The sequence below is a fragment of the Mandrillus leucophaeus genome, unplaced genomic scaffold, assembly GCF_000951045.1.
Source record: "Mandrillus leucophaeus isolate KB7577 unplaced genomic scaffold, Mleu.le_1.0 Scaffold427, whole genome shotgun sequence".
Lineage (NCBI taxonomy): Eukaryota > Metazoa > Chordata > Mammalia > Primates > Cercopithecidae > Mandrillus > Mandrillus leucophaeus.
In genome coordinates, this window is record NW_012104554.1 from 1,297,257 (window position 1) to 1,310,418 (window position 13,162).

A 13,162-nucleotide genomic window follows, 5' to 3' on the forward strand; every position below is an offset into this window, starting at 1 on the left:
GTTCTGCTATCGATCCAGGCCTTGTTAAGTGCTCCCAATCCAGATGATCCATTAGCAAATGATGTAGCGGAGCAGTGGAAGACCAACGAAGCCCAAGCCATAGAAACAGGTATCTAATATTCATTCTCCTTCACACCACTTCCACTCTTACAAACAAATTTGTATTGCCACTTAAACTTTTCTAAAGTTTCTCTTGGCAAGGAAAAGAAATAGAAAAAAAAAATATTGTAATGAGTGAGATCCTGCTTATAGTATGTAAATACCTCTTATAACAAAATGGCCTGCTATGGGAACCCCCCAAATTTAAAGACAACCTGTAATTGGGAGATCTTGGAGTCTCTTGTAACTACACCTGGTTTAACAAATACTGAGTGTGTACCATTTATCTAGTTATATGTAAAGAACACTGGAAAACTTTTGAACTGTTTTTGTAACCCATTTGATTATTCAGCTGTTTATGGCTAGAGAATTTGGAGTCAAGAAGCTTCAGCTACAGATTTTAAGAAAATTAGTGGGGAGAATTGTGTATCCAGAAATGGACAACTTGGTTCATCCTCTTGAATTTTCTAGAACTTATGAATTTTATTGTAGTGTTTTGGTAATTGGACGTATACAAAATCTTTCAGCCCTGATCCGATTTATAGAAAAAGGCATGAATTTAAGAGATTACAGCATGACATTTCCATAATTAACTTAATAGTGTTTGTTTGCCATTTATAGTTTGGAAAGTAACATATTGAACTAAGTAAAATAATAATCGTGCGTTTGTTTCTGTCTACAGCTAGAGCATGGACTAGGCTATATGCCATGAATAATATTTAAATTGATCCGATCATCAAGTGTGCATCACTTCTCCTGTTCTGCCAAGACTTCCTCCTTTTTGTTTGCATTTAATGGACACAGTCTTAGAAACATTACAGAATAAAAAAGCCCAGACATCTTCAGTCCTTTGGTGATTAAATGCACATTAGCAAATCTATGTCTTGTCCTGATTCACTGTCATAAAGCATGAACAGAGGCTAGAAGTATCATCTGGATTGTTGTGAAACGTTTAAAAGCAGTGGCCCCTCCCTGCTTTTATTCATTTCCCCCATCCTGGTTTAAGTATAAAGCACTGTGAATGAAGGTAGTTGTCAGGTTAGCTGCAGGGGTGTGGGTGTTTTTCTTTATTTTATTTTATTTTTTTTGAGGGAGGAAGTAGTTTTATTTTTAATTTTATGGGCTCCTTTCCCCCTTTTTTGGTGATCTAATTGCATTGGTTAAAAGCAGCTAACCAGGTCTTTAGAATATGCTCTCTAGCCAAGTCTAACTTTATTTAGACGCTGTAGATGGACAAGCTTGATTGTTTGAACCAAAATGGGAACATTAAACAAACATCACAGCCCTCACTAATAACATTGCTGTCAAGTGTAGATTCCCCCCTTCAAAAAAAGCTTGTGACCATTTTGTATGGCTTGTCTGGAAACTTCTGTAAATCTTATGTTTTAGTAAAATATTTTTTGTTATTCTACTTTGCCTTTGTACAGTTTATTTTACTGTGTTTATTTCATTTTCCCAATGTGACAATCGTAATTTAAAATTAAAACTATGGAACATTCTGTCTTGGTCTTCACCATCTGGCAAATTGAATGGCAAGAGGTAGATTTCACCAGTTTCTTTTCACTGATGCAGATTTGTGTTAAGATAGTACTGAATGGAGTATTTATAAACTGGCCCTGAGCATGCATAAAGCATCAGTATCTGACCTTTTTTTAACCTCCTAGGAATTTGAAATAAATGTGTTTGTGTTGTCTGATTAGACGATCATTGGTGTCTTGCCACAATGTTTAAAAATTACTGTACAGGAAAGTCACAGCAAAGATAGCAGTTGTGACTGACATGTAGGACTTTCACAGTTGTGCCACATTTTTGCCTAAAATTTGGGTTATGACCTTTTTCTTGGTTCTTGTCTGAAAATTTCATCTGTAACCTTTCATGTGTGTTATTAAGAAACACTGATCTGATAATCATTTGGGATTTGCTGAGGCATTTGTGAGTCTTCCTTATAAACCTGATGAGCAGATCTCAAGCATCCAGCTTGTGTGTCATCAGAAAGGTTTATTCCTTTGAGAGTAGCAAGTCCTCAATTAATGATTCTTGCTTTCATCCCTCTAGTATTTGCTATGGGAGCTCCTTTTATTCTTTAATTTGGAATTCAGTAATTTTTCTTCTTTATTGACAGAATTCCTCCCCTCACAAAACTGTTCTTTCCCACTTCTCTCCATATCTAATTCCTGATTCTTGTAATTTTTAAGTCATAAATGTAGCCAGTCATAAATACATAAATGTTAACCTTGGGTTGGAACCTTGTCTCTTGCAGTTTAAGGTAATGGATATTGTAGCCCATCTGAATTTTCTTCACTCTTTTTCTCGTAATTCTGGAGTTTCTTCAGATTGTGGTGTATTTTATTGTGCTCCTATGTAAGATGAAGAATTAACTATTAAAATTACATTTTCAACATACAAAAGCTTTTGATGACTGGTAACTGGTATCCTTCCAAATAAATGCATTGCTTGGTAACAAATGTTAGCTTAATGCAGACTAAAATTGTTAACCACCCTAATATTGTAAAATTTGAAATAATAACAGCAGTCGTCATAACAGTTCTTGGGTTGTTTAAAGGGTGCATTTGACTATAGCTAAGGAAACTGAATCTCACTTTAAAAATGAACCACACAAAACTTCAAGAAACGAAATAGAGATCAAGATTTACTGCCTGTAGTATCGCTCATGGTTATAGCTAGTATCACGTAGTGATTTGCAAACCATGAAATTCCAGAGTTAAATCTGTTGCACTACAAAAATATGGCTAAATGATGTCTGCTAAATTTGTGAGTTACAAAAGTACAGAAATAAGTCATTTTCATTTCAAATGCCGTGAATTTCTAATTTCATGGTATCACATTTTTTTCCTTTGCAGTTTTGGTAAGAATCCCCCATTGCTTTGATAAGACTGTCTTTCTCAACCAGTGGGATGAAACAACTGCCAGTGTGATCACTGAGCCTTCTTAGGACTTAAGGGGCTCTGGGAGAGGCCAAGGCAGCAGTTGAAAACTGCAGCTTCACCTGGCCGTTGGGCCTGTTTTCCCTGGCCCACACAGTATGGCTGGTTAAAACATTCTGAATTTGATGCCAACATTTTTAAAAATTGGGAGATTTACATGAAAATGCATGCAGGATTCTGGTAACTTTTGAATGAGCTGAAGATCTGGCAACAGTAGACCTGACCCACCTTCGTGCATGGGACTTAACTGAGAGGATCTGAGTAGCAAACACCGTAAGAGCATGTCATGTCTTCTTACCAGCTACTCTCCAGTTGGCTAGAGTCTCCTCCAAGCACACCTGCTAGTCCTTCCTCCTTGTAAGCCTTTGACTTTGTAATCCCTGGGCTAAAGGAAACATTACTCAACAAAAGTGTTTCATGTTTGCCCACTAGTTGTTGGGGATCATTAGGTGGTGAGTTAATGGCATGGAGCTTTCCTTTGGGACCTTTTACTCTAATGGGGAAGGGGGACAGACAAATAGTTGTAACTCTGTCATGGAAAAGGGAAGTGACTTGGACAGACTTTTGGATTCAGGCCAGATGAACATCTCCAGGCAGAGGGAACAGCAGCATCTGCAAAGTTCTGGGAGAGAAGAAAAGAATCTGAACATTAATAAGCGGCTTCCTGAAAATCGACTGCCCAGGCCAGGCACAGTGGCTCACGCCTGTGATTCCCAGCACTTTAGGAGGCCGAGGCAGGAGGATCACTTGAGTCCAGGAGTTTGTGACCAGTCTGGGTAACATAGTGGGACCCAGTCTCTTTAAAATTGCCTGTTAAGAGGCTTTTCTAAAATCTTGAGGTGGTGATAGGAGCTTTATGTTTTTTGACTTTTTTGATTTGTTGTAGTCTACTTTGCTGTGATTTGCTTGTGCTCTAGTTACCTCTAGTCCTCTCAAAAGCTGTCTAGCAAGATATTAGGTCTAAAGTCAAGTCATCTCTTGGTATTTGTCTGGAACTGGTTCTAGGACTTCCCTTGGATATCCAAATCCACAGATGCTCAAGTCTCTGGAATAAAATGATGCAGTATTTGCATACAATCTACACAAATCTTCCCGCATACTTTAATATTTAGGTTACTTGTAATACCTATTATAATGTAAGTGCTATGTAAATAGTTACACTATTGTTTAAGGAATAATGACAAAAATATACATGTTGACTACAGACACAATGTTTTTTGGAATATTTTCTATCTGGTGGTTTGAATCCACAGAAGTGGACCCATGGATATGGAGGGCCGACTGTATATAGAACCTTACTCTACACCAAGAATGTACTTGTGAAACAATTTCAAAGAAGCACTTACAAATAAGATTAAATACAAACCAATAGATAAAAGTGACAGGTGCTATGGTGGTTTTGTGGAGAATGGGGAAGGAAATCTATCCTACAAGACATTATAACACAGTGACCTAAGTGGAACTAAATGGGATCATGGAAATGATAGGAATAGGCTTTATTTTTCTGTTAAATGCTTCAGGAACCTTTTTTTGGCTGCTCTAGCCACCTTTTTTTTTTTTTTTTTTTTTTGAGACAGTCTCGCTCTAGTTCAGGCTGGAGTGCAGTGGCACAATCTCAGCTCACTGCAGCCTCTGCCTCCTGCATTCAAGCGATTCTCCTGCCTCAGCCTCTCGAGTAGCTGGGACTACAGACACCTGCCACCACGCCCGGCTAATTTTTTGTATTTTTAGTAGAGATGGGGTTTCACCATGTTGGGCCAGGATGGTCTCCATCTCCTGACATCATGATCTGCCCGCCTTGGCCTCGCAAAGTGCTGGGATTACAGGCATGAGCCACCGTGCCCGGCCCCGCCACATCTTTTTTGTTAGTTGCAGTAGCAATACAACCTTATCTAGAAAAGCTGGCCAAAAAAAGAAAATACCATAATAGGGTACCTAAATTATTGCTTTATATAAGAAAAATGTAATATTCAAATAAGTACTTTTGGGCTGGGATGGTATTTCATTTAGCTACTTGGTATGACATCCATCTTAGGGAATTATATGAAGGTTTATATTTTAAATAACATAAAAAGCAAAACATGCTGAATGTAATAATTTGAAGTGTAAATAATAAAAATCTGTAATCTACCACCTGGACTGGTAATATGTTGTTTGTTTTCTTAACTATACATTCACCACTGCACTAGTCTCCATTTTATCATGGAAATTAGGTCTATTCCAAGAGTTGGCTTTATGGTACTAACTGGGTAACTTGCCATTAGCTGCCATGCTGGGAGCTGGACTAAAATTTTTCCTGTTAAGTGTGGAACTGAATATTAAGAGTTCGGGTCTCCCCAGCCCTCTCCCAGTTTCATCTTTGTCACCCTTGAGCTGATCTCATTTCATGTATCTTGTATGGCCCTGTTGGGTGGCACTCCTAAGTGTATGAACGTAGACTTGATACCAAGCTGTGCCTCTACTACTGAATTGATCACACGATTTTTTTCATTTTCTTGTGGATTGTAGAAACATATAATTACTGCCTGAATGTTTAGATTTTAAGTTCCTTGTAGCAGAGCATTTTATAGTGATCATTAAGGAACTTTTTCTTTCTGCCAATCACCTTATCTATGGGGACAGAATGTTTTAGAAATTAGAAAAGATTTAACCCCATGTTACCAACTAGAATAGCATATTTCCTTTTTTTTTTTAAGACTCCTGATCCATCTCACCATATGACTGCTTTTGAAATAGTTCCATGATCTATTAGTAAATATCGATAGTGCTTAAGTTTTATTATAACCTAGTAAGTTTACAAAGTCTTCTGGCTTAAGGTCAGGAGTAGATATCAGATCTGGCAAAAGCAGCTTAGATGTGATAGGTTGGTTGCACTAGATTGAACTTGGCCCTGTTTCCCTTAGGTTTTAAGCAGGATGCATTAGGACTGAGCAACCAAGTAGGGCCAAGTTCTTGCAATTCATGTTGTTTTCTTCTAAAACAGTAAATATTTTGGCCTTTGTGGGCCACAGGTCTGTCTCAGCTACTGAATTCTGCCATTGTAGTGAGCACCCATAGACGATTTGTAAACAAATAGGCATAGTGTGTGGTTTTTTTTTTAAACCACCTAAAACATTAAAAAAAATTTTTAACTTGAAGGCCATACAAACAGGCAGTGGGGTGGGGTTTGGCCTGTAGGTTGTAGTTCTCTGCCCTGCTCTTCTGGCACCGATTACTCACTGCTCATGTCTATTTCCCAAAACATGTTTTAAACCATACAGGCCTTTAAAAACAAAATCTAAAATCTGTACAACCTCATTTTAAGTGACTAAGTTTTTTCAGTGTATGCAAATGCGTGCATAAAACATAGTTCTATCCTAGTGTTCTGCCTTTTTCAATCATTGTTGAAAGGATTCTCCTTGTGGCAGCACATAGCTCTTTGGTAACCACGAAGTATCCATTAAATAGATTGCCATGACTTAATCCCATTTGAATATTAAATTGGTACCAGTTTCATAAGTCCTACAACACACGTATCTGACCATTGGTTGTGCAACTTGTGCATTTGTTGACTAGATTCCCAGAAGTGGAACTGTTGGGTGAAAGGGTATGTATGCAGCTGTGATAAATACTAAGTAGCTCTCCGACAGGGTGTATCAGTTTCCACAATCAGATCCTTACCCGAATGTCATTTCTAATGACTATAATATTCCACTATATGGAAAATAACTGTTACAGTCCCTTTGCTGCTGAGCATTTTATTTTCATGGCTTTCCACTCCAGTGCCTTGTCTTGATATGTAAGTCTTTGTCCACATTCCTGTAGATAAGTTGAATTCCTAGTATATTTACTTGGTCAATAGGCATGTTTCTTAAAGTTGATAAATAATGATGGCCAAATAAAAGTATTTTACTAACTTAAGGAATGAATTTGAGTAAAAGCCGAGAAAAGCAGAAAAATTTACTTTCATTGTCTGATACTGATTAGCATCAGGAGAGTGGCAGTCTACATATTGGGAGATGTTTGTCAAATGTTACAAAAATGCATTAATAATAATATCAGGTATCATAATTTGTTGAAATCATATCAAGGTGGAAGAATTAAAGAATAGTTCCCTGGCTAAAAGACATTGAACCTTTTGAGTGTTAAGGTCTTTGCTATAATGTCTTGCTAAAATAGGCCTTAATGGCCCTCTCATCTTACTGCTTGAATTTAGCCACTGGCACCAGTCAGGAAGGTATTAAAGTAGCACCAGAGACAGATTACTTTTCATCCTGACTTTTGTCCTATAGCTCTATAAAATGTTACACATTTTGTGGAAGAAATCACATCTACAAATAAAACTGTATTGCTTTTGAGCAATACAAGCCTACATATAAAAAGCTGTAAAACCTTGAAAAATACTAAAGGATGTAAAAACACCAAGATAAGCCGGGCATGGTGGCTCATGCCCATAATCCCAGCACTTTGGGAGGCTGAGGCAGGCGGATCACAAGGTCAGGAATTTGAGACCATCCTGGCCAACAAGGTGAAACCCTGTCTCTACTAAAAATACAAAAAAATTAGCCCGGCGTGGTGGCAGGCACCTGTAATCCCAGCTACTAGGGAGGATGAGGCAGGAGAATCGCTTGAACCCGGGAGGTGGAGGTTGCAGTGAGCCGAGACTGTGCCACTGCACTCCAGCCTGGGCGACAGTGCGAGACTGTCTCAAAAAAACAAAACAAAAACCACACCAAGGTAAATCACTTAGCTCTACCCCACTAGAATATAAACTCTTTGAGATCAGAAACTTGTTTTTTGCTCTTATCACAAATACTAGGCATAAAGATGCTTGTTATCGAACAGCAAATGCTTTAAAAGACCTGTAGTCCAGATGAGGTGGCTCATGTCAATTATCCTAGCACTTTTGAGAAGGCTGAGGCTGGAGGACTGCTTAAGCCTGGGAGTTTGAGACCAGCCTGGGCAACATAGCCAGACCCCATCTCTACCAAAAAAAAGTAGTCCTGTAGAGAATTCTTATACTCCAAAGTGAAGGCAACATTGCAAAGGGCCAAGTTCCTCATCCCCTCCAACTATTAAAACCCTAATAAAAAATAAATGACACTTGAACAAGACTTTTACATGAAGATTCTACAGTTGGTCTTGGATAGCAGTATATTTTAAGAAATGTAATGCCGGCGGGGGTGGGGAGTGCCTTAGCCACTTATGCTTTTAAATGGAACTGCAATAATAAAAGTGATAGTAGTGCAGAAAGTATCTGTAATGTATTAGAATTCTAGGGTAAGTCAAGAGCTCATATTCATTAAAATAATGACACAACTCCATGGGAGTGGGGAGAACAGCAGTAAAGCAACCACATACTATACTATTAGACTGGCAACATTAAGATGGAAAATATCCATCAGGAGAATACTGATATCTTAGTGGTAAGCAGTTCCTTTTAACCCAGTAATTCCACTGGTAAGGATCATACAAATGTACCACTAGGAAGAGATAATGTATATGATCATCAATGGGAGAACAGTAAAGGTGTTACTGTGGAATTCCCGACAGGCTTCCACTTGGAAGGGGAATATTTGACCACAGTTTAAACAACCCATGGTGAGCACATAATGCACTATGCCCTGAAAGGTATACGTTTCCACTGGGTGTTTATACATTCCAAAGTTAAAAGCATGCACCTTACCCAAAGTTTCAGAAAGCTGGTTTGCAAATCTGAGTTCATGTGTGTGTGTGTGTTTTTTTCCCAAAAAGCCATGATCATTTTTTCCATTTTTATTTGATGTTTCCAAATATAAAAAAGTCAAGATTCTTACACCAATTATCTCAAATGAGACCATGCAAAGCAATTCAGTGTGTACAACAATCATTTTTCCCCTTCAGTTCTGCTGCTTTATACAACAGCGTGATTGACAGAAAATTGGATGGCATGTGCTTGGTTGGAAAATGTCATCCATTTACAAAACAACAACATCATGCAGGACAGTTCCTACTTTGTCTGCAAGTCAATTCACAAAAAACTACTTATTTTCTGTTTTTTATTTGGGAGGCACATGGAACTGAAATGTAACTGCCCAATTTTATTCAACTACCCCACCAAAAAGAAATCACATATGACAGTCCCAACACTGCAAATGTTGGAGGGTTGAGATAGTAGACACTATTTGTTATACTCAGTAGAGTTAACTATTTAACAGAAATAAATCTCCCTAGGGCCTTTCCTCTAATTTTGCTAGACTGGGTTCCAGGAGAATCGTGAAGAACCCCTCATGTAAAATTTGAAGTGTGAAAACTGTATTGTTGCATTATGCAGATTTTTGCTAGTTGCATAGACTAAAGACAGTTGGTTTGCTAAATGGCACTGAAAATCCTTAGCGAGTGTCACTATTCAGTCCAAATGTTTCTGACCAAAGAAAATTATACAACAGTATTTATAGGCTAACTTTAAAGAGATGGTTGACATTAATACTGTACATATTTTACATGTCAAATACATAGTCCAAGAGTTTATAAAACAAGTTCATGCATTATTACCTTATTACCTCTAAGAATATCATGTACAAGATAGGCACTCCCCCACCCCCCAGTACTTATGACAGCATTTCAGGTGGAAGCAGTCTTATATACAAAAACAATCCAGTTTCTCTGCTATAGTAAGTATATAATTTAAGGAAATTTCAGAGATTACTGACCAAAAAAATCTTTGAAGATAGAAAGCGTCAATTTGTGGGATTTAAAATGTTTCCTTTATAAAAGAACACCCAGAAGATGTAACCTCTGTACAAAGAAAAAATATAAAAATTCTGGATGATCATGTTTGATCACACTACATACTTTAGAATGAAATGCTGCTGGTTAAAAGTTTTTCTGCTTTACTCATTCCTTTGACAGCATTAATTTGTGAACGTTTATATTTAGTTCAGCTGTATTTATGGCACGAGATCTCATTTTCAAAATGGCACTAATTTTCCTTAAGTGTAACAGCACTCTATTTTTAGCAGTAATTTTATTTTTAAAGGTAAATTTGTAGAACAAATGTTTTAACTATACTTTCTTCTACTCTATACTCCCCAGTTACAATATTTACAAAGGGCTGAAGTCTATATAAAAAAAAAAGATCTTTGGCTGGGCGCGGCGGCTCATGCCTGCAATCCCAGCACTTTGGGAGGTCAAGGTGGGTGGATCACGAGGTTAGGAGTTTGAGACCAGCCTGACCAACATGAAGAAACCCCATCTCTACTAAAAATACAAAATTAGCTGGGCCTGGTGGGAGGTGCCTGTAATTCCAGCTACTCGAGAGGCTGAGGCAGGAGAATCGCTTGAACCCGGGAGGCACAGGTTGCAGTGAGTCGAGATCGTGCCATTGCACTCCAGCCTGGGCGACAAAGGGAGTCTCAAAAATAAAAAAAAAAAAATAAAATAATCTTTTACTTTCCCCCATCCCTCATTTTAGTCAAACTTCTCCCACCTCATTTCTGCCCTGGTTGGGGAAGTGCAAGAGTTTCAGATAAGGTATCTACTATGTGTTTTAGATGGGATTCTGGATTTTAAATGAGTATAAAGTAAAAGATTTAATTCTTAGTTCAGGTATGTTCCAGTGCCTCGAAAGTTAGTTATGTGACAAATAGTACCTGTTGACAACCTAGAAAAGATGAGACATTCTAAGGTGTCCTAACAATCTTCAGTCTCTAACAGCTGAACAGGAAGGCCATTTCACTCAACTGTGATGCAATCATCACTGACTGGCATTTAGAGTTAGATTTCAAGACTCCACTCCTGTGGGGGGCCACTAGATTAAATAACTGAATACATTTTAAGAGCAATGTACACTGAGGGAAACACGGTTCTAAGGTATTATGCGTAGAAAGAGTATCGATAATGGGAACTGGCAACCTGAGCATGCTAAACCAAATTCCATGAATACAGTTTTCATGTCTTTACTACATGCATTTTGCTAATATTTCCCTAAAATATTCACCAACTCTATAGAGTTATACTTTGTGTTAAGGTTCTATTGAATTATAAGGGAAATAGGCATATCAGGTAGCTAGTGACCAGTTGTGAAAATTCAGACAAATGAGTCGACAAATCCCCAAAAATGGCAAATTAAGCCCCGTGACAAAATAAGTTAGTGGCTCATACAGAGATAGCCCAAATCTGGAAATTTTGAATTAAAATTGTAATCCTGTAAAACAAGTTTTGGGGTGCATGGATTTCTTTAATACCAATAATATTTTTCGTTCCCACCACAGATGGATTTGCTGAATATGCTAATGCTGTGAATGAGAAAACAATTTTGGGGGAGGTATACTCACAAGTTATCTGATGACAAAATAAATCACAGACTGATGTCAAATGGACAAAAAATTGAAAATATGCTGTGAGAAACAGACAACCAAAATAATATAGGGGTTTGCGGGGTGTGGCACAGTTAAGGCATCTAAACAAAAATTCCACATGGCTTTGGCTTATTAAAATATTTTACACTATTTTTTTTAAAAAAAGATTTGAAAGCATCTGAAAAACATGCAAATTGTTTGAAAACCTTGCATGGCAAATTCAGACAGTTTGCAAGCGTCATTCAGATGTTTGATGAGGAAAACAAAGAAGCCTCTCCCCATGAGACTGCACATGGTGGGAGAGGCCTACCCAGTTCTCTCTATCTTATACTAGATGGCAACCCAGAGGTCTGTGCAGCAGTTACAAACAAGGCATTATTATCTGGAAGGGAAGGGACCGTAGAATTTCCATTGGCTGGGGAACAACCCAGCTTTAGCTTTTCCAGATACTCTGCATGTACAGGTTTATGACACTGGAGAACTTTGATAGCATCTTCTACTTTGAACCACTCTCTCTTCCTTCCTAGAGAAAAGAATGACATTGGTTACAAGACAGTCCATTTTAAAAAGTAAACCGTGTAAGTAATGTCCACTTACTCCCTGACAAATGACTGGGACAACAACATGTTGGGGAAGAACTAAGATGAATGTGCATCTCTGCATTTCAATTACCTTCCCTGCTCTAAATGAAGTGACCAGAAATAATCTAAGATGGAAACTGGACACAGGAATATAGCATCTGACTTAAGAGTATTCAGATAACAAAAGGGAACTTACTTATATTAACAGGATCTTCCCAACCTTCTGTTAGAACAGAGTATTCAGATATCAAAAGGGAACTTACCAATATTAACAGAATCTTCCCAATCTTCTAATATTTCAGTGACTGTTAGAACATAAACATATGTTCTGTGCTTTCGGTCTTGGTTCTGCTTGAATATAAAAAGAAAATGCATTTTAATCTACAGGAGGTAGCCATTGACACATTTTCCAAGGGACAAAAATTAGTCTGCCTTACTGCTGATTAGCATAGCATATTTCCCAGCACAAACAAACATATTCAGTTGTATAGTCCAGCACAAAAGTGATTTTATATAAGACAAAACATTTAAAAGTTAAAAAGATAGAAGACTAGAACTAGAGCGTCATCACTACTGGTGGTGAAATCGGCTCTCGATACTACTTTTTTTGTAGAAGTCTGAAGATGTTGCCCAGACTGCTCCACTCCTGCCCTCAAGGGAACCTCCTGCTTTGGCCTTCCCAAAAACTGAGCTTACAGCTATGAGGACCCAGCCTCCAGTACTAAACTTTTAACACTGATTTCTATATATCTGATGTTATTTTCTTTTTTTCGTTTTGAGATAGGGAGTCTCACTCTGTCGCCTAGGCTGGAGTGCAGTGGCTCGATCTCAGCTCACCACAATCTCTGCCTCCTGGGTTCAAGTGATTCTCCTGCCTCAGCCTCCTGAGTAGCTGGGATTACAGGCGTGCGCCACACCACGCCTAGCTAATTTTTGTATTTTTAGTAGAGATAGGGTTTCACCATGTTGGTCAGGCTGGTCTCAGACCCTGACCTCATGATCTGCCCTCCTTGGCCTCCCAAAGTGCTGGGATTACAGGTGTGAGCCACTGTGCCCAGTCTATCTGATGTTATTTTCATAAAGAAAATCTTAAGGGCCGGGCGCGGTGGCTCAAGCCTGTAATCCCAGCACTTTGGGAGGCCGAGATGGGCGGATCATGAGGTCAGGAGATCGAGACCATCCTGGCTAATACGGTGAAACCCCGTCTCTACTAAAAAAT

The 13,162-nt window shown here is 38.4% G+C and overlaps 1 protein-coding gene and 1 long non-coding RNA gene across 6 annotated transcripts in view; one reads left to right on the plus strand and one right to left on the minus strand.

Annotated features, from left to right (window-relative positions):
• On the plus strand, nucleotides 1–2,502 carry LOC105548924. Its single transcript, XR_001007474.1, has 2 exons — nucleotides 1–109; nucleotides 782–2,502. It is a non-coding gene; the product is annotated as an uncharacterized LOC105548924 (long non-coding RNA).
• Nucleotides 2,503–8,265: 5,763 nt separating this feature from the next.
• The window catches only part of NUDT4 (nudix (nucleoside diphosphate linked moiety X)-type motif 4), a 24,621-nt gene continuing 19,724 nt past the window's right edge, over nucleotides 8,266–13,162 (minus strand). For 4 of the 5 annotated variants that reach the window (XM_011993177.1, XM_011993178.1, XM_011993174.1 and 1 more), the window contains 2 exons: nucleotides 12,207–12,291; nucleotides 8,266–11,885 (listed from right to left, as the gene is read on the minus strand). In XM_011993177.1, the coding sequence (XP_011848567.1) occupies nucleotides 11,683–11,885; nucleotides 12,207–12,291 (288 nt within the window). In that variant the 3' untranslated portion in view covers nucleotides 8,266–11,682. Of the gene's footprint in view, nucleotides 11,886–12,206; nucleotides 12,295–13,162 lie in introns of all 5 variants that reach the window. The other variant, XM_011993176.1, reaches the window with a different exon arrangement.